Source organism: Egretta garzetta, unplaced genomic scaffold (assembly GCF_000687185.1).
Source record: "Egretta garzetta isolate BGI_Z169 unplaced genomic scaffold, ASM68718v1 scaffold68, whole genome shotgun sequence".
In the NCBI taxonomy this organism is placed as follows: Eukaryota; Metazoa; Chordata; class Aves; order Pelecaniformes; family Ardeidae; genus Egretta; species Egretta garzetta.
This window is the reverse complement of record NW_009260774.1, coordinates 7,662,279-7,684,747: the sequence shown is the minus strand read 5'-3', so window position 1 is coordinate 7,684,747 and position 22,469 is coordinate 7,662,279. Positions and strand designations below refer to the sequence as shown.

The window sequence follows — 22,469 nt, the reverse complement described above, 5'->3', positions numbered from 1 at the left end:
CCAGGTTGGATGGGGCTCTGAGCAACCTGATCTAGTTAGCGGTGTCGCTGCTCACGGCAGGGGGGGTGGGCTAGATGACCTCTAGGGGTCCCTTCCAACCCAAACCATTCTATGATTCTATGATTCTATGATTCTATGATTCTATACATTGGGAAACTAATTAGATAACATAAGCATCTAGTGATATTTTATACCCTGCTGACAACCACAGCATTTCTATAGTCAGGCCAAGCAACCTTCACTGATCATCCTTCCTCAGAAAGGTAAAAAAAAAATCTTTTCTGAAGTAGGCTGCACTGACTTTTCAAAAGTAAAATGATAATAAAAACCAGCACACTGATTGAAACAAGCAAGGTTATTTATTGGAGGTTTTCCATGAGATCAACTTTTAATATGAAAATATTTTAATATGAAAATTAATGCGAGTATTCACAAAAATTGAGATAACTGCTTTCAACCCATATTCATGTGTGTGTGTTAGCATAAAAAAGCACCTCACAGAATAATGTCATATATAGTTTAAGTACATTTTAAAAACAGCCACAACATAAGAATTTACGTTCTTTACTGACTGAAGTTTCAAGCCCCATTACCGTCCCCACCTCTCTCTAAGTCAGTAGGGGGGTTGAGGCTTCACAATATTGGACAAAAACAGATGAGGAAATACTAAAGACAGACTTCTCTAGATCCAGTTAGCAACTTCTGCCCTCAAAGTGGAAAGCACTAAAATAATGTTAGGCTTTGAAATCACAGAACATTTTCTGTCCTGTATGTTGATGGACAAAGCATTCACTAGAAGTAATGAGTTAGATAGCCATGAATAGTTGAGATAGTATTTCCTTTAGATCTCTTTGCACCACAAAACTTTTACATGTAGGTCTGAAGGAGCCTGGCTACATCAACAAATAAAGTTGGGTTCACAGTGTTGTGTAGATGTAATGTTACATTACTCCAGAACAATGTGAGAACTTAGGAAATTTATTTTTTTCCTTAACCTACTGGGAAAACATTAGAAGTCCTTGATAGTATAAAACTGTAACAGGTTGCTTTATCATGTTATGACCATAATTCAGGATGAAAGCTCTAGAGGACTTCTCATATTACTAAAAAAAGATAACTGCATCCCCACCATTTATAGGTTGCTGTGAATTTTTGCTGCTTCAGTAAAATATTCTAAACAGACTTCTCTACGAATGACATTGATGGCTGTTATAGCTCACAACACAGTTTGCAAGCGTGTATTTTATTTGCGAGAAAATAAGAATTCAGTGTTTTGATATGTGATGTACATCACACGAGTATGAACCATTATTACATTTGCGCATCTCAACCAGTTCTTATAAGCAAGCCTAAACTTATTCATCATACAACAAACCTTGTAGGGTTAATCAGTTCTGCATTCGACACCACATGAACTTACAGGCAATTGAAAACACAAACTATGATAAGTTACTGACAGGTATAAAATACTTTGACCAAAAAACCCCTCAAAACAAACCACTATAACCATGTATAATAAAATAAGTCAAATGTAGTTAACTGAAACTGTTTATATTTGGTAATAAACAAGAATCCAAAAATTGATATACACATGCTTAAAAAGAAAGCGCTCTCCATATCCTCTCCATATCTGATTAAATCAACTAGTTAAATTATCTCCAGTATTCAGCTAGTATTGTTAAGCTTTTTCCTTTTTTTGCCTGCTCCCCATCCTCCGCTGAGCTGCACTGGATGATCTCGAAATGATATCCGTTCTTTATGAGATGGACCCAAACATGATTTTTCTGGAGTAGATATATTCTTTTCTAAACACAAACAGACATGTGAAATTAAAAAAACCCAAACAAATGAAACTCCCTAAATTTCACTGCATCATATCCTTTTAAAGATAATAATATACATTAATACATCTAATTTGACAGCACACAACTTTTATAGTTATGTATCGTTCACTGTTTTAAAAGTAATACGAGTATTTTCACAAGGCAGTACTTTTTAAAAAACAAGCTCCTTATCAAAATGTACAACAAAATTACTAAACAAAATTATATTTTTAAGAGTGCCGCTATCTGTCCATTTTGAACATATTTTAAACACATATACAGATAAGCAATGCTTTTGACAAAGAAACTAGTAATGTCAGTCATCCTTCAAGTGGATGGAGAACTAGTTCAGAAGGTATATCTAATTAACCGGTAACTGTTTTACCATATTAGACCAAATAAAAGAGATTTTTTTTCCGAAGCCCAGGAATACTTAAACTTTGATGCTGAATGGCACCACAGCAAGTTTAAGCACACATAGAAATACATGAAAAAATCACTTTCACTGTCATGCATACAGATGCTTGAGTAATTTAGACAACAGTTTCCACAAAATACTTAAGACAATTCTTTAAATAAAAAAACTAGTAGACCTGACCAAAGGTATGATATCCATTTTACACAAACCACCAGTTTACAGATGGAAATATCTTTCTTAGACATCTGTAAGGAAGAAAGCATCTGTGGAAGACAACTCAAACTTTGCAAGAGAATGATACGATGTTCACAGTTCAGTGGTTTTATACATACATACATATATATATATAAAATCAGCATGCTATCAGCTTATCAAATAAAAATTTTACCAACATGTTTTTGCCACCTATCAAAGGAAAGGATTACTAACTATATCTTTAGTAAGTATTTTCAATATTTTAACTTTTTAGTACTTTTTAATAGCAAAATTAAATTTCTCACAATAATCCCCCAAAATTTTAAAAAAGCTTAAATCATAGGACTGAATATCATTCTATCTACTAATACATACAACACAGCTAAAATTTCAACAGTATGAACTTTGTTTTCTCATGGATGCTTTTCTGTAGTCTGCTAGATCTAAATGTCAGGAGCTTTTTCCAGCCTCTAGTTCCCTTTTTAATGAAGTTTTAAATTATTGCAAATTCATCTTACTAAATAGTTCTCTCTTTTTGCAGTCAGGAGCTTTCAACTATTTTTAACATGATCTCTGTTTGTTTTCTCATGACTCTACAGATGTAGTAATTTTTTTTCTTAAAATATGTATCTTACTCTAGGTCTACCCGATACAGGTTTTTAAAGTACTAATGTCTTGTCATTACAGGATTCCCAGATTCTTTCTTTGGATCTTTCTATTTAATACTTCAAATGGTAGAAGATATCTCTGATGCAGAAAGGCTTTTATTAAAGAGCAAAGAATAAAGTTATTTAATCAAGCACTAAACTTTCATTAATTCTTTTGACTGCGAACCATAACGTATTTACTGAAGGCTGAAACCCTCAAATTAGTAAATTAAGTGGTTAATTTAGTGAAACTTCAAAATAAATCTAACATGGTAATAATATTTAAAAAAATGCATCCCTTCTTTAATCTAAGATGTTTTCTGAAGTTGCAAACATTGTTAAACAACAAAAAGAATTAAGTCTGGAATACGTTCTTTGTTAAAAAAAAAAAGGCAAAATAGCTATTGCATGTTTAGGCTGGAAAAGAAGTTTGGAGCTAAATTATGCTTGAGACTGACTTTCCTATGCACTTATCTTCAAGGCTGTATCGATGATAAAGGTAAACTAGACATACCAGTTATTTATTTCTATATTTTGACAAAAGAAATATTTTTTATAACATTATTTCTAAAACAGAATAAATACAAATGCCAGAACAAAACCATCATTAGTAAATTTGAAAATTAGTTTGAAAGTGATAGAGTCAATGTAGCAAAACAGGAAGTCAACCACACCCTAATTGCCTAATCTGGATTATTTCTGGTCTAACAATCTCATTTGTTTATGAACATGTCTGTACCGCTAAATATTATTTTCAGGATGGATTTCAGACATCAGTAAATGTGGTTTTCTGGCTTTCCACTTATAACTATACAGATTTCACTGGAAGGGACATATTGTCCTTCCATTAATATGAAATGTATATTATTATTATTCCATAAAAAAATCCCCAAAGACTTGCTGTAATTTGCTACAAGAAACTTGTGAAAAGTCTTCATAAATTATTAATATATCTTTTTATTTTGGCAGCATAACAGCTGTATCTGTCATAGCATGAACTGCGCTTGTCTAAACTTCAGAGTCAAAAGTTCACAATTTTTTTTTGTTTTATTTTTAAATGTAACTGATTTATGCATTGTTTAGAAGGTAATCAAATGTTTTGTGAGTAAAATGTAATAATTTATTAATCTTAAGTGCATATAAGATGTCTGATAAGACAACATTTTAGATGTCTGTGAGAATCACAGCTCAGGATCTGTAGACCCTCAGAAATAGAAAAGGATAACATCCTTAGCTTGAAGGTATTTTTGCAAAATCCCAGATACTCTAAAGGTGTAGACTCCCTGCTCCCTTGAATGCAGGTTTAACAAATCAGAGGCTATCCCAAAGTCGGACAGCCACAGCTCTCTTTATCTAACATGAAGTGCTGGTTAAATTTCCTAGGGTCTGCTTTAAATTTTACTATACAGTAGTGATATAGACAAACTGAATCAAAGCATAAGCTACTCTGTATTCTCTCTTTCCATCCCTCACAGTTCTCAGCACTTTCAGCCAAATAAAATAAAACTGTTGTAGGGAACGATCAATTAATTTAGAATGAAATATCTACAAGATAGGTTTGTTGTAAATCACTGCAAATCACTCCCTTTGTATGTCCCATCTTCCCATCTTTGAAACGGGCATAATCATGCTTGCTTTTCTGATAAAGCACGTTTGATATCCACTAACTAGTACTAAGAGACGTGTACTATTGTCAGCACTGCTGTTCCTGTTGTCAGTCTAACTGGAGTGATGAAAGATGGAACTGGCATGGAGATCCAACAGCCTACTCCCTGAAGAAGAATTCTCAAACACTGATATGAGTCAGACCAGCATATAAGCCCAGTGAAATTTGCTTGCTCCTATTCATATTATACCTAATTCTCAGACATTACACTTACAGTCTGCTAGTGCCTTAAATATTAATTATGATTGAAAAATTGTGTCATAAAGCAAAGAAACACCTCATTTACAATGAAGGTATTAGTTAAATATGAGAAAGGATTTTATTGCAGTTCTTTCTCCTAGAGTATTATGCAAGAACAAACAGAAAGAAGAATGAGAATATAAGAATAGAATGCATTGCAAATACATTTATCACACACATACCCAGAAATTACTATGCTAATTTTAATTCATGACTGTTGCTATTTCAGTGAAAATATAGGTAGGAACACTTGTGGTGAATTAAGAGCAGTTTTGTACTGAAGTATAAGGTAAGCATCTGGGTAGAGTCTTGCAAGAAGTAAAAATATGACAATTAATTACAAATTAAAATTAAAACTCAGTTATTTTGTTGTCAATACCTGTGTTTACAACAGGTTTTCTGATTCTACAATATTCAAACAAGCAATTTTTTCCTTCAGAAATATTCAGTAAAGACAGCTCCATTAGCAAGTGGTTAGAATTTTGTCTAGAGAGTCTGGTAAGGGATGACAATGCCACTTTGAATTAAGAAACTGAACCTAGAAGTGTTCCTTAAAAATACAGCCTTTTTTTCCTAAATACACAAACAAACATATTCAAAATGAGTAGGTCACTGAATCCTTATTATATTTGTTTTACTTATATTTGTTGTCTTTACTTATATTTATTGTGCTTCACTTCTTCTACTTGGACATAAATACATTTATACCCGCTCACGGAAGTTGTGCAATTTTACTGCTTTATGGGATTTTTTATTTTAAGAAAAGGGGATAAAAAAAAAAAAAAAGTGGGGAGGATACTTAGTTCAGTGTACAGAAAAATAAAGCAAAGTTTCACCAGAAAACAATGATTGATAGCAAATGAAAATATTTTGCATTTTTTAAAGTGTTCTACCAAGCTTACACCTAAAGTGCAGCAAGGTCAGATATTCAGGTATTATGAAAAGGTTAAAAATCTCCCTGAGATGTTTTAACTGTTCTTCAGGGTGTGCTTTATTTGAAAGTCTTACTTTACCCCTCAATAGGGTTTTTTGGGGGAGAGCTCATAGCTTTCTCTTACAGCATTGCCAATGATGTGAACAGCTTTTAAAGCAAGCTTGGATTTGCAATACCTCCATTTTTCCCTAAACTGCAGTGTGTCTCGTAAATGAATGGTTCACATATTAGCATATGTGAGTGAATAAAAATACTATTATTAGAACTTTTTGACTGGTAAAATAAAAGGTGACATTTAAATTAATATTTCGCTATAGATAGAAAGAGATCTGTAAGGCATATCTTTCATTAGTACGCATACATACACATGTAGGTGTGCACGTGTGTATTTGTGATTTATGAATAATCGTAAGCATAATCATAATACTTTCTTTTCATGTTATGTTCCATGAATTCATTTGCAGCACGTCCTACCCAAAGGCAACAACAGAAAGATTCACATTGCTTCAAACCCATATATAAGTATCTTTACTAAATATAAATTAGATCTGTTACATTTGGTTTATTCTATAAAGTACTGATATTTTTGACAACCATAGTAACAATAATAATAATTTTTACCATTACGGGTACTAGAATTAAATAGAACCTGGCAAGTGTATTAAGTATAATTTAACATGATATACAGTTATTCTAATACCCATTCATATGGGAACAAAAACTTAGCCAAGAAAAACAATTTAATTTCTCCTATCCCAGTCTAGGCTTTGGGAGACAGGCTGTAACAGTTATTTACTGTACTTTCTTTTAATTGTAATATTTGACTAGATGAAGCTCCAGTATAGCCTGAGAGATTTCCAGGTGCCTGTATATATCAAATAACCATTTCTTTTGAGTATGTGCTGAAAGCTTGTCTTGGGTTAAGTTAACATGCTTCTATTTCTAAGCAGTCACTTTTCTGTTGTTTAATCTGTTTTCTGCTATTGATTTGTTCTGGTCTTTTTTGGTTAAAGCCTGGGTCTTTTAACAAATGTCAAGGTTTACATATCCTCTGTTTTGATAAGTAATGCAATATGTAAAATGCTTTGAATGAAATTCTTGGTGTCCAAGAAGAAAAGCTTTGTTAAACAGGTTATGATAAAAATTTTATGATGTATAGTAGACGTCATAGGGCATTTATTGATCCACCTAACATTGTGTGTCTGGAGATATAATTTATTTCAAAGTCTTTACCATATTGTATTACTTAAGAGCAAATACAGCATAAGAAGGCATGGAGAAAAAACTTCAACATTTTAATGAAAGTGACCAGAACGAATCCTTAGCAGCAAAGCGTTTACATCAATTTAAGCTCTGGAAAGAAGCTAGGTTCAACAGGTCTGTGAAAAAGGTAAATGTTACAGTCTCAGAAAAGTTACTTTTTAATATTGTTACTTATGACAATACTGAAGTTGCATAAAAAAAATTTAGTTGCGTGGTTTACATTGAAACAAAAATGTACTTACTGTATTGCAGTTTTACATTATATTTTTGTATTTCACACTTAGCATTGAAAAGCCTCAGAAGCATCTTACACAAAATCCCACATAATGTGTAAAGAAATATCTCCTTTCCGTATGGAGATTTGAAGATAAAACATACTCATGATTAATCTGTTGTTTCTAAAGCAAATAATTGATTTTGTTTGTAGATCTTCTTGACTCCAAGTTGGCAGGGCCAGAGACTAATCTTAAAATTTTATAGAAACAATGAACTTAAATATCTTTCTTTATCAAAAATTGATGCTGTTCTAACCAGATCATGCTGACAATTACATACTTAAATAATCTGAACTCTAAAATGTGACTCAGTCACATGAAGGAATTAACACAGATAAGCACTTAAAGAATTAGTTATAAACATTTATTAATTGCCATTCTGCACACTTAAAATAATTAACATCATAAACATAATGCTTCAAAAAAAGTTTCTGTAAAATATAACATTTTCCTAAGCACAAACAGGACTTTTAGCGCTATTGGTTATTAAAGCCCAATATTTCTTTTGTTTTTTAGTTCCTTATCTACTTCCCCAATTTTGACCATTTAGGATGAAATCTTACATATTGAGTATCTGCCTTTGGCCAAATTTTTCTGAAAGGTCGGTCACTTCTAAGAAAATATGTGAAATATTTATGTTGCCCTTTGCAGAGGGGACTTGAAGTCGGCCAAGTAACAGAGCCTTGCTTTTAGGATCTGTCCAAATTTGGATCAAGTAAGTTTCTACATGATCGGAGGAGACGCTTTTGATTTTTTTGGCTATATTCCCTAAAATATCAGTCAGCATGGAAACGCACTTTACCATGATGTTACACAGGGCTAGGCAAGACTGTTCCTAAAAATAATGTTGAAGATCATGCTAGGTCAGGGAACTTAAAAGCCTGCTTGTTTCATGCTGTCTGTGGCAGACGGAGCCTAGCTACAGGAACCATGGAGAGGATAAGAACCAAAGCTCCTGTAGGAAGGAGACTGAGAGAAGAGGCAGAGGGCTGGAATTAAAATCTGAGAAAGAAATGAGACTAACTTGGCGTTAAGGCGAGAGAAACTAAAGCTAATTTGACAGACAATACCCTGGTGCAGCTGGCACAGGAGACTAGAATGACTTGACAAATAGACTGACACTGAGAGCAGAGAGAAAATGTGGGGAAAGAGAAAGTTGTGAATTGGTAAAAGGGAACTGAGTAAGAATAAAGAAGATGGATTAAGGGGCACTAGACGGGCCCTAACTCTCAGAAATTGCATAATTAAAAGAAGTGAAAATACAGGTGATGGTAAGAAAAGATACAGAGAATAAGTTGATTAAGAGTCCAGGCTCAAGATCTGCCTAAATAGGACACTAAATCAGGCCAAATTTGGACATTTAAACTAGGAGATGATGAATCTGAGGAATACCGGCCAGGAATAGCTGGATACAAAAGGGAATAGAGAGGAAAAAGGTAATCAGACAAGGATCTGTGGAAACAAACACAAGACTCAATGGCAACTGTGGAAAGGAAGCCTAGGAGTGGATGGGAGAGGAAGCTTATGCTGGAATAAGAGGTTGGAGGAGCAGAAACAAGAATTGTTCATAGTAAAAGAAAGGATCAGGTAACACAAGTGTGGAAAAATCAGTAATGAAAAAGAGACAAGTTAGAAAGAAAAAAAGAAGGAAAGAAACATTGTCTCAGGGAAAAAATCTATAGACATATCTTTACCATGCAGTGCAACAGCTCTGCAGTAGCCAAATATTAATTAATGGGTCTTTCTGTGCAATGACTTGAGAAATATTTTTGAAGCTACTTGACAAATATGCCACAGCAAAGGAAACCTGAAATTGTTATTATTTACTCATATCATATGACAGAAATCCTTCTGGTGGGTCTAATGGTTCCAAGGTTCTGAGTTGGTATCTAAGTTACATGTGAGTCAATGTGTCAGAATGGATTTTCTCTTTTTTTTTAACCTGGTTTCTCTTTAAAAAAACAAGCAACTTCCCACAAGAACCCTCAAACCCTACTAAAAGACTATCAGGCTGTAAAATTAAGCATTTAAAGTTTAGGAAATGTCTCTGTTTATGTGTTATACATAGTTCTTGAATTATTTTCATAATTCAAAACACAGATGACGAAATTACACGAGATAATGTATAATTTTTCTCCCTATCCTGCTAAATTTAATGAGAGCAAATTCTAAGTGCCTTTTAAAATCTGCATTTAGTTCATTTTTTAAATATGTAACTTCAAAGTGAATTAAGCAGCAGCTTGTAAAATATCATTCTGTAGTCTGTTCAAAGAGATTAGGTATGCGCTCTTTCATAGTTAACTAATACATAGAAAAATATGTATGCAACTCCATAGTCATTTCAAATGGTTAGAAAAGCAGTATCTTCCAGCTGTGTTTAACAAATAGAAAAAGTTCTGATCCTGCAGAATATGTCAAATTTGTATGCATGAGCATTCTCATTATGCAAAATTATACACAAGTACTTTCCTGGTCCAGTTTTTCTTCCTCTTAATCGCACTCACCACTAGTTGAACTATTAAAACATTTTGGCATGGAAGACAATGGAATTACACTTATCAGCCAGGCCAACATGTGTGTTTCCTTATAAGTTATTAAGATTGCATGCTTCAAGATCAGGAAAATACTCAGATATTGTATGTGTGAATAGAAAAAAAAACAGCAAAAAATTTGAAGTTTTTTGCATTTTGTATTAGATGCCTGTATCATACTGAAATCTGGCATACTGGCTTTGATTAAGCCAGAATTTCACCTCAGAAATTCACCTCTACCTTCATGATTTTATGTTAATTTTTGAGAGAAACCTTCTCAAGCAGATAATATTAAGATAAATAACTTTCTGCATGCATAAACAGTGACACCTATGCTGATTACTTCACTTCCAAACATAGGATTTATGTCTGTACTGGAAAGAAATTCATGGCACATACCTGATTTTCCCTAGTTTCATCATTACAAACATTTAATTGAATTTTTAATAACATTTTTTGAAGGACTACTGCACTTCTATTGTTGCTTAATAAAACATCTCCTCAGTCAAGAAAAAAAAAATCAGTTAGTGAATTTAAGAACCTCTGAAAGAATGAGTTAGACCTACATTGACATCAATTATCTTTATTTTGTGAATTAGTCATTCCACCATTTGATGTGTCCCTTGATTTTGCCACCATGCTGTAACTAGTTTGTCATTTGCATGGCTGTACCTATGTGTATCCATCTGTAACATTACTCCTTTGTTGACACGGCAGCTTCCAAATAGTTTATCCAGTTAACAAATGAGGAGGAGGCTCCTTCCCTTTCCTAACCATTAAACATAATGATACTATCAGCCTTTCATCAGCAGATACATAAATATTATACAAGGACAGTATATATCACGATTATTATTTCTGCAGATAGGAAAATTGATGTATATGGATTCAAAATGACATTGCTAATATCAACTAACAGGCTAGTGATAGAACTGGAAAAAAAAAAGCCAAAATTCTGGAACTTGCAGTCAAATACTTTCTCTCATGTGGATAAAACATATCCTATCAGCACCATACCTTTACCATATACGAAAAGTAGGTTTTAGTATGTAAGTCTGCACATGAACAAGTTCCATTGTGCTGTGTATTTTCACATATAGGGCATCAAGTAAAGTTCAGTGTCCTGAAGAATGTTTAAAATATAATGAAGAATATTGTACTGATTTATTAATTTCTGATACAGTGATTTTTCTCACTGATTATTGAAAAGAAAGCATCAATGTGAAATGAAAAATTTGGATTTGACAGTATTAAGATTATGAGCTTTCTCTACCTGCACAGGAAATGAGAAAGCTCTTGTTTGGAAGTCATTAAAGAACTTCAAATTCGTATAGAGTTGTGCCACTGCTGAATTATCCCATCTTTCTGCACGGCTTTTTGCCTAGGTACCATTCCATTCTAACATGTCTAAGCATTTCCAGACTGAGGCTATTTTGCATTCTTTCAGCCTGTAACATAGGTTTAATCAGTTTCTAACTGTTATTCTCTGACCATATAAATATATGCTATGCATTAATGTACGACAGCTTTTTTTCTGAGGCATGTTTTGTATTCTGGTAAGATGTACAGAGGTATCTGTGTGGAAAAAATATTATGTTGAAAGGATGTTCAAAACAATATTTGTGCTTTTCTACTAGGTATCAAAGCCTGGTAAATTTTAATTACTTCAGAACTGTAGAACCCTTTCTCATCCATTTTATGCTTTCATTTTCTGAACACTAAAGTATTAATGATACTAAATAATGTCACTATCTTTTATTGAACAAAATGCTTGTCCACTAACATTCATGTGGTCAGATAACCAGATGTGGCTTACAGAAGAGACAGCTTTATTCCTAAAATTGTGGCAGCAGTTGTGATCTCTAAGGCAAATTGGGTTCAGCATTTTGCTGATGATAATATGTAATTTGTACTGTAAATATCCTCTACAAATTTACAGCGTTTCTACACATTTCTAAGGAGAAAGCATAAATTTTACCATTATCTTCTAGGAAGTCTACTAAGCAGTTAAATGCTGTGAAATTGAAAGGACTACTAAATAAGTACATTTATATTAGACCTCATGTTTCTAAGGTATTTCTTACTCAGTTTCTATAGCATGGCAAACTTCTAATTCAGACTGCATAAAAAAAAAAAAAAAGGAAAGAAAAAAACCTCACCAGAAAACCCTCAGAAAATATGAGTAAAGGCATGAAAAGAGAGCTTAAAAATGAGGTGTTTACCGCACACGGGGAGTTTACAAATCCTAAATGAGAGACAGCAGTTATGGAACTAGAATATATAGACAATACTAATGCTAAGGAGAAAGGAGCAGGAAAGCAGGAATATGTTAAGAAGTGTATCTGTATAATACATGGCTTAAAAAGAAGTTGAAGAGTTTCTAAGGATTCATCAAAAGAAAGGAAGGTAACAAAAATCAATGTGAGGTTCTGTCAAGAGGAAAAATAAGAATTGAGAGAAAGACAGAAAAAGGAAAGTGAAATAAAAGTTACTGTGTTTGTTTTTTCTTTTAATTTAAGTTTGAAGTCTTTCCACTATAAGAAGGGCATTACTGAACTTCATTAATTTAACTTCAGGGAATAGCAGAATGGTAGTGTTTGAATTTATCTGAGAAATTAAATTTATAAATGTTTTGTAGTGGAGATAGTATTTATGGGCCATTTTTTGAACTAGGGTTGATTAAGGAATGACAAGATTTGGCTCCAATTTTTTTTTTTTTTTCTCCTGGAAAGCAGTGTTTCACTGATAACAGAGGCTCCCTGAAAGACTAGAATTCAGGGAAGAGAAGAATTAAGAATTCTGGACAGTGTTTTAAATAACAATTAGGGGCACAGGTCCCATTGTATTACACTTCCAAATTCTAGTGCTTCTAGAAATCTCTGTCAAAAGATTGCAGTTCACAAGACAAGAAGTAAAATGAAAACAGTTCAAGTTTTTCAGAGAAAAGAAAACCACAAAATCGCAATGATAGGTAGACAACATAAATATACAGGAGACTCATCTAAAGGTCCAACACCTGTTGGCCAGAAACAGATTACAATAATAGAATGGAGTTGATGACTGTCATAGTCGACTCACAAACTGGACTGAAACTGAAAAAATTCATCTTGTCTAGCTATGTATAAAAAAAATTACTTAACTTTTAATTATTGCAAAATATTTCTATGTTTATCTTTCAAATCAGTGCTGACCACATTACCAGTGTTCAGGAAAGTATTAAAAATATATATATAACCAGCAAGTCACGCCAGTATTTATGGAGTTAATAAAAATTCCAGTGAGTGTAGGACTGATACTTGAATCTTGCATAACTCTGACTATAAGCGACTATCATTGCTCATGTATGTGTACCACAGAGAAATTATATATCAGGGAAAAAGAACTTTCTTTTTCTGTACTTTTTTACAAAAGCAAGGTAAGTTTATGTGAAACTGAAAGGCAGAAAAGATAATCAGCAAAAGGTCATTCTAACACACTTTTGCGACTTATTAGTGCTAGGTATTACAGCGATTAAGATCTTAGCAGTGGTCAGACAAGAATGGACAAAAAAAACCACCCCAAAAAAACCCACCTCAAGAAAGAGAAAAGAAAAAGTAATTACCAGGGAGCATAAAGAAATAACTATGATTTCTGGAAGGAATATAAAGTAGTATGTTTGAGAACATAACATAACTTGCCTCAATAGAGGCAAGGTCCTAAATTAGATAGATAACTAATTAGTCTTACTGAACAACTGCTACTCTTTCTTTAGGTTATATATTTTTTTTACTTTTTTTAAAATACTGGGTGAATTTAACGCACAGTCAATTTTCCCTTTGAACATACAACATTGAACCACATCAAATACTTTAAGTATACAAATGCTTTCCTTAAACTGAGATATACTATGTCCACAGCGTTTCCTTTATTCCTTAACTCATTTTGTTTTGCCAAGGAACAGAATTAAGTTAGTTTAGGATTAATTTACCCCATCCAGCTTTTTCAGAAAAAGAGTAATACATTGGGGTGACAAAAACCTTAAAATACTTGAGCCAGGAATTCTAAGAACCTATCTTTGGAAAGTAAGATCTACAAAAAGTACATCAAATGTGAGCAGTTCCCCAAAATATTTCTGAAAATCTTGACTTAGCCTTTCTAAAAAACCCTCTGTATTAAAGGATAATTTTGAAGCATTGTGTGTTTTGTCCTTACAAAGCCATGATCATTCATGTACATAAAATGCAGTTTATTTCAGTATCATATATATTTGAGGGGGTTTTTTGAGTAAATTTACTTAAAAATAACATATTTTGCATTTTTAGACCTCACTTTTCAGCCTGCAGGTTCTTAACATTTAATTGATACAATTACTGAATTACAAATTACATATAAAAAACATATGATACTCTCAAGTAATATCTCTGATATATACTAATACCTCTCAGTTGTATGGCACAGATTGCTGAAGACTTCCTATCAATAATTAAAAAGAATTCTGGGCAACAACCAGGATTATGGATGTTGCAAAGTGAATTTAGTAAGGTTTTATTAACTAAATCTTGTCAAACCATTGAGGTTGAATTCTTCCGGAAAAATGGTACCAGAACTTGATTTAACAATTTATTCAAATGGAAGCAGCTCTGAAGTCACAGCATCTTTTCTAAGCTCTTCTGTAATACAAGTGCAGACTAACTCATGAGGAATACACCTATTAATCACTAAAATAGTTTCTAGGCTTCTTCATTAAATATTTCAGAAAGGAAAACCAAGGGAGACAATAAAACAGAAAAGTATTTTATAATGAATACTGTATAAATAAAGGCAAATTTCTAATGTTTTCAGATTAAGGATACCACAGGGCTAATAATTCATTTTTGATCATTGAAAAGGAACAGTCTTTGGCAAACAGAACTAATATAATATATACATCATATAAATTGTACAAAGATAATAGTTTTATATATAACATGCATTACAATTTAACGCATCATCACTGTTTAATTTGTCAAACCCATGATGAAAAAAATTATACAGAAGCACATACAAAAATGTATGTAGAAAGATGTAAGACCTGGGCCTTTTTTTCCTGATTTCCTGGATTACTGAAAGGAGAATGAATGTGTAATAGTGCTGTAGTAGATGTGTATTTTATGAAAATACATGTATATTACCACACTGTAAACTGTGTTTCTGTCTCTCATAAATCTGCCACTTGCTTATTCTCTCCTGCTTCTTTCCTAGTCTCTTCTTTTTGAAGGTATAATTTGATGACACACCTGTTTTCTTTACTGTTCCCAAGCTCCTAACATAGGCAAGTTCTACAAGCCTGTCTTTGTCAAGAGAGCTTATTATTTATTTTTCTGGATTGCGATATAGTGTAGGTCACAATCTAGACAGCAGTTATACATTAATATGAATGCAGTGTATGCTATTGAACTCAATTATTCAAGTACGCATACATGGTATTCTGAATATATGGATATAATGATAATTTTGCCATTGATATCAGTAGTTTAGACTTGTCTCATCTAAATTCAGGATCTTAGCAGTTAGGAATCTTATCTAATTTAAACGTTAGGGCTTCGTCCATAGCCAATGGAGAGAAACAGGAAAATTCAGGACACAATTAATTCTTTTCTAAGACGGCAGGCAGAGAGAAAGAATCATATTCTTTCTCCATCAAGGCAGTTAACTTTCCCTGGGATGATAATTTTTATCTAATCTAATTTTAGGAATGTAAATCAAGTGAATAAGCATGGACAAATTGTACTTACTGTTATTTTTTGCCTGTGGTGGACTAATATAATGTAAACAAAACTTTATTCTAAAGCCTTTACAAACTATGTCAGAAAAAATAGAGATATCAAGTATTTTTACATGTTTTCCTTGAATTTTAATTTGTTTCTCATTGAAAGTGAAAAGTCAGTATATATGAAAACATAACCAAAAAGCAAATCCAGCAATTACATATAATTTATGAAATAACCCAATTTCTATTTTGACATAAAGCATGTCAAGAAACTTCATCACTTAAACAGTTTTAGAAATGTCAATAATTTTGCCAAAGTTTTTTAATACTGATTATATTTTCTGTAACATACATTTGGGGGATTTGGTGTTGTATTTGGAAAAAACTTCGTACACAAATGACAAAATATAGTATGTCACATTATTAGAAAGATATTAACATTTTATTCGGTTATATTACAGAAAATGAAACATGAAACTTAAAATGGTACCATTTTATGACTTTCAGATATATTTTTCATTTTTTCTTTATATAGACTCTTTTGTTAATTTGTATGATAGAGTGGTAAAAAATAAGGCTTTAAAAGGATCCTCTGCCACTGAGCTACAGTAAGTTCAGTAGGATGCATATACTACAGCATAATTGGTAATCAACGTGACAGAAAGCTGTGGCTTGATTAGGATGTGTGTTCAGTTGTTCAGTTAACAAAACCTTTATTTTTCAAACCTCTTTTGGAAAAAAAAAAAAAAGAAGAACATTAAAAAATCCACCCTGTGTTATAATTTAGAGAAAAGAAAATCTTTTAAGAACTTGATCATCAGATGACCTAGCATACGTCACAGGGAAGTTACCATGGGTTAAAATCCCAAGAGGAAAGTCCATTGATATTAACGATACAGTTTTTAAACAGAACTGTAGAAAAGCTATGAAAAGGTTTTAGGTAAGAAAGAAACAGAAAGAGAAGTAGCATGTGTTATTAGGGATTCCAAGCATGCTCAGTTCCACCTAGCATTTTAAAGTGATCTTTAAAACTGATAGTGAAAAAAACCATAACTTACTTGAACATCTTGCTGAGTGCCTGTGTGGCTGCTTATTTTTTTCTCTGTTCTCAGTCAAAGCACTTCCACTGGCCATGGAAACAAGGTCTAAATCCATGTCTTCTCTGCTTACAGGACTTGCCTGGAAGCAGTGGGAGAGAATGTACACAATCATGAAACAAAATATAACATTTTCTGAATGTAGCTCACATTACCCCAAATAAACAAACAGGGTCTGTCAAACAACCTTCTTCAAAATGATACCACAATCCTTTATTGTTGCCTAGGCTGAACAAATGCACTATGTCAAAGCATTTTTGTAAATAAGAGCCGATCTTAAAATTGTGGTTTGTGATCTGAGTCAGTGCAACAACAAAAGAAAACATTTTAGTACAGTAATTTTGAAGAAAATCAATCTTGCAGATGGCTGATGAAACCTTAAACAGCTTAAGATCATTTACTGACCAGTCTATAATTTAAGTTACAGTTGAATGTCAGAGATGTCATATTGGATTATTTTCTGCAATATTTATGTTTTATCCAGGACATGTATCAGTTCAATCAGTCAAGGGCCCAGTAAGTAATTTAATCTTTCAGTTTTTTACTAATTAACCATAACCGTCAGACAGCATTTTAATTATACTTTAGGTAAGAGTATTATATTAATTATAAACTTCTAACATCCATTGGTGCTACATTTTGGCATGAGGCAATGTACCTGCACATAAATATGGCAAAATAGAAATGAAAATAATTTCTTTTTAGCAACGGGTCCTTGTTTTGGGAACATATAAGGCACAGGTTAAAAACACTGACCTGGAAGATACCACACACTCTAAATGGTAGATGGTTAGCTTTGCAGAAATGACTTCACATTTACTCAGCAAGAACTCCCTTTCCTTGAAATGAAAAGCTATTCAGCGTCAAAAGCAGCCATCTAACAGTACTGTTGACCAGATACTGAGGACCAGTAACAATGATGGGGAAAAATCAGACACTGCAGAAGAGCAATCTACAAAATCCCCAAGTATAGAGCCAGTCAGCTGGAAGTACTGAACGTAAGGATATACTTAAATTTTCTAGTCTCTGGACATTCAGAAGTGGAGTCCAGGAGGCAGATCAAGTCATTCCTTTATCTGGGCTGAAAAGACCCAAATCCCTTCAGAAGCTAGGTGCCTAACTGAGTAGCGTCAATTTTTTATAAAAACAAACAACAAAAAAGGAAAGAGCATGCTAGTGGTAATGCCACCAAACTTTTTTTTTAGTAGCTAGACTGCTCGATCAGGAATTGAGAGACTGGGTCTCAACTCCTTCCTCAGGGGGTTGAAGCCTGCAGCTCCCTTTTTTTCAGGAAAATGCCATTACTATACAGTTGTAGGCTATTCTGGAGGAGACGATCTCCAGACTTCCTGTTCAAACCAGCTCACTGTACCAAGAGCAGTGTTGCACCAATGCAGACAGGCTTTGTAGTCCAGTCTAACTTAGAGAACTCAGATGAAATGGAGACCTGTTTCATTTCTTTGTCTTTACTCAGTCACTGTTTAATGTAAAATTCATTGAAAAGTTCATGCATTTTCAAACCAACAACTCCAAATGCATCAACCAGTCTAAACAGAAAGCTTATCCCTTGTTTTCTGATGCTTGCCTTTTATATGTTTAATGACCATGATTTTAAAGTTTTACGCCCTGCACAGGTAACAGGTTATATTATTGCTGTTAACATCAATATTTTATTTTCTCTTCCAGAGAAGTGTCAAGAAACTTTTTGAAAAGAGTAACAGTTTTATCCTGGCAACTTTTTATATTTTTGGCCTTAAAATTTAGAATCACTTCAAGCTTGTGAGAGTTCTGTATGTTCAAAATCTTTAAGTAGAAGGCTTTTAGTTTTTCCTTAGTAGAAATAATGCAATCATTGTGATGCTCAGAGAGGTTCAAACCAATGGAATTGATTATTCTTATTTCCATCTAACCTGTTTCAACTCACAGCAGAAGTTTTCTAATGTCCCAATTCCCAAAGAGCCAGGAGGCCACAGTATTTTAAACAACTAACCTTTCCATGGAATTATTATTCAATCCCTATCATCATAGAATCTGAGGCTTCATCATCTTGTAGACAACAATATTCAGTGTAATATGCTAGATTTTAATAGGGCTGTCTGGCACTCTGATGTAAAATACTTGTTATTTTCTTTCAAATACAGATAAGTGTTTTACCCCTATTACAGTCAGAGCAATATTTAAGGTTGTATTAATCACTGGAGCAAATGTAATTTCAGGTTTGTAAAGAACCTGATTGAAAGTCCTCTGAAGCTAATTAAAACCTTCCTTTTTACATTTATAGCTTAGAGTCAAAAATTTGGAAGAAATTTAAGATACTGGTACACTTTTTCACAGAGTGCAGTATTGGACTTCCATCTGTAGTGATCACCATATTTAACCCTTCAGACTCTTTGCCCTTAGTTTTATTACTACAAACCTTTTTTTTCCCCAATTAATTGGAAATTAATTTCAATGAGGAGGAATCTTTGCCTTCAATACAGCTCTGCATCTGAATATTTGTCTATCATCAAGATATTCTGTAACCTTCTGAGGTAAAAAGTGCTTTTAAATTCAAGATATATCTTAACGATTTGGAGATATTGATTAATAGCAAAGTGGTTAACCATATAGGTAACTTAAACTACATACAAAGATGAATCAGGAAGTCTATCCTACTTTTCATTCAGCAAAATCATATTAATTCCAAAGCGCTCAGTTTAAACTGTAAGTCAGCATGCCTTCCTAAACACTTATGTAGTAGTAGTAGTAGTAGTAGTAAGCAAAATCATCAAAATGATCAAGATTAACACGGTAAGGTCTTAGATTTACTGCATGTTACTACATAGAGTTTATTCCCCAATAGACAGGCTAAGACTTTATTGTTAATGCACAACCATTGAAATACCATTTTGTATCCATGAAAAAGAATGTCTTAAATTCTTGGAATGTGCACAAATATCAGTTAGAAAATTATATTAATCTAGTACTTTCGGAATGCAGGTTTATGTAACACATACAAATTAGGGATCCTATTTCATACCAGGAAATTTTATGATTGAGCATATGACATACCAATAAACTACTGGAAACGCCCAGGAATGCTTTCCTCTTCTAATTATATATATATATATTTTTTTTTTTTATAGTATATTTTTCTCTTTCTTTCAGTTTACCAGAATTTTTCCTACTTTTTGATAATGACTGCAGCTAAGCATTAAATACATTTTTGTCATGATTCCACAGCTTTTAACTGAGTTACTATGCAAAAGCATTAGGAATATGTTCCCATTTCAACTTTTAAATGTTAAGAGAACCCAAATAAATTTAAAAACCATAATTCTCCAGCCATCTCTGTGTACAAGGCACACCATGGCCTATATAGTACTGCTTTCCGCATTAGAGATACATTTTATTCCTTTTTCTATTTTTTGACCTTCTATTGCATTTTTCTCTGTGTTTCATTCATGTGGAACAGCTATGTAATTATGCGGCACAGGCTGTGACAATCCCATAACATTGCCAGTTATGTGGCCACACCACATAATACTGTTGTGGGATTGCAGCGGTATTTTGTGGACAGAACTGCTTACTGTAAATAAGATACAATCTACCTATGTGCACATATGCTTACCAATAATTACATAATGTGTAATTTAGATAACATTATTAGATTATGATTTGCTCAAATTAGAGCAATTACTGTTTTAGGCTTTACCTAACAAGTAACTATTAGTGCTGCTGCAACCAAACCCCATCACAATGGTTGCCTGGCTCATGATTTCAGCCACTAAACTTTAACAGCAACATAAGAATGGGACACGCCACACCAGCGAAAAATCTTTGACAAAACCTGACTTAAAAAAAATAGTAATAGTAACATCTAAGTCTTAAAAGCATTTTTTCAACAGTGAATATTAGAAGAGTTTATAGAAGTGTTTCCAAAACATGCATATTGCATAGGTGGTGAATCTATGGAGGACAGAGTTCAGAAGGGGCCAAGATTGCTCGGAGTACAGAATGAGGCTTATGACACATCATCTAACTGGGAAATACTTTTCATGCAATGTTTTACATTATCTACACGAATATAAGACACTAATTCTGTATAGTTTGAAAGGTTTTGCCCCATTTTTTTTAACCCCCACATAATTATATCAACAAGAATATTGCTAATTTGGCAATAAAATGTAAAATTTTTGTGTGTGTTTGTGTATAATACAAATCGGCCTTTAGGCATCATAACACTGCTCACTATCAAAGGAACTTTTGGGAATCTCTGACACTGAGTCTTTTAATTTTCTAAATCTTCAGGTTGTTAAACCATTTATATTTCCCCTCCTGCCAACCTAAAGAACTACCCATTTCAAAGATACATATTTTTTAAATGATGCAAAGAAAAGAATGAATCATGAAAAGAGCAGAGGGTATTTGATGATGTAAAGAACTATAGAAAAAAAATTGTAGGAATAAGTCTGATTTTATACACTTTTTAATAATGTCATCATATTAACATACTAGTCCAGCTTACTGTCTTTTAATAAATGACACTGTGGGCATATTAGAATGATTTAGGTATGCAACTTACAGAATTTAAGAATATTTAAACTTGCCTGATTGACAATGATACATGTTTTCAGTCAATAATGTAATTAGGGCTGAAACATATTTAGGTTTTTTTAAACATTTTTTAAAAGCTTTAAACACACAGTAGCATTTGATGTCTTAAAAACAAAACCAGTATCAGATTATGAAACTAGAAACCTATGTATATGCATGGGTTCTTGTGCTCAAACATTTTTTTTCTGATCTCCATCAATGGGCAACTTGATTGCCAAATAGAGACAACATTAAAGAATTATATTCAATCAGAAAGATCTCCTGGTTGTTTTTACACCAAGTATGTATTTGAAAACACCATCAAGGCATAGCTGAATTCTCCAAAATCCCACAAGGACACAAGTTCTTACCACAAGTTGTACTCGTCTACTGCCACGTATCACAGGATCTAACTCAGGCAAAAAACGGCAGCTGGGAAAAATGTAGAATAGAAATTTCAATAAATCCCACTGTACTGGGTTCACTAAAATATCTGTACAGAATCTTTTCCTGGAAGCAATCCTGATTAAGTAGAAATGATACTATTTAAAATAATTCCATGGTTAAGATGTATCAGGGTAATTAATATGAATTGATAATGTTAAAGTATGAGAGTAATTAATATTAAAATATTTGTGCTTAACATTAAAATAAATAAATTAACTACTAACATTGTTTATTCCTATGACAGAATACTAATTTGAAAATATAAATTACAATAAATGGAACCATGCACGAATTTTTGCATGTACTGACATAAATTATAGCCAAATCAGTTGTCACATTTATGTAGGAATAAAATTGTTTTCAGTTACATAAATATATCAGCTGTTCTAAAGAGCCTTCCAGTGATGTTCCAATGGAGATCAGTGGGACTTTTGCCACATTCAGAAATGGTATCATAATCTTAAAAAATGTCAGTACAAATATTAGTGCATAGCACACACCTGCAAATGTAATATAATAACATTTAAAAAAAAATTTTAGAAATTTCCATGTCTTCTTACTTTCAAACATCATTACATGTTCTGTTCCAGTGTTTTCATTTAAATTAAAAGTCATGCTAGTTATCTTAAA

The 22,469-nt window shown here is 32.9% G+C and overlaps 1 protein-coding gene across 1 annotated transcript in view; it reads right to left on the bottom strand.

Moving 5' to 3' along the window:
- Positions 1 to 1,665: 1,665 nt before the first annotated feature.
- The window catches only part of LRRIQ1 (leucine rich repeats and IQ motif containing 1), a 110,933-nt gene continuing 90,129 nt past the window's right edge, over positions 1,666 to 22,469 (bottom strand). Inside the window, exons 24-26 of the mRNA XM_009646331.2 lie at positions 21,764 to 21,824; positions 16,779 to 16,899; positions 1,666 to 1,805 (exon numbers count right to left, since the gene is read on the bottom strand). Coding sequence (XP_009644626.1) covers positions 1,666 to 1,805; positions 16,779 to 16,899; positions 21,764 to 21,824 — 322 coding nt within the window. The remainder of the gene's footprint in view (positions 1,806 to 16,778; positions 16,900 to 21,763; positions 21,825 to 22,469) is intronic.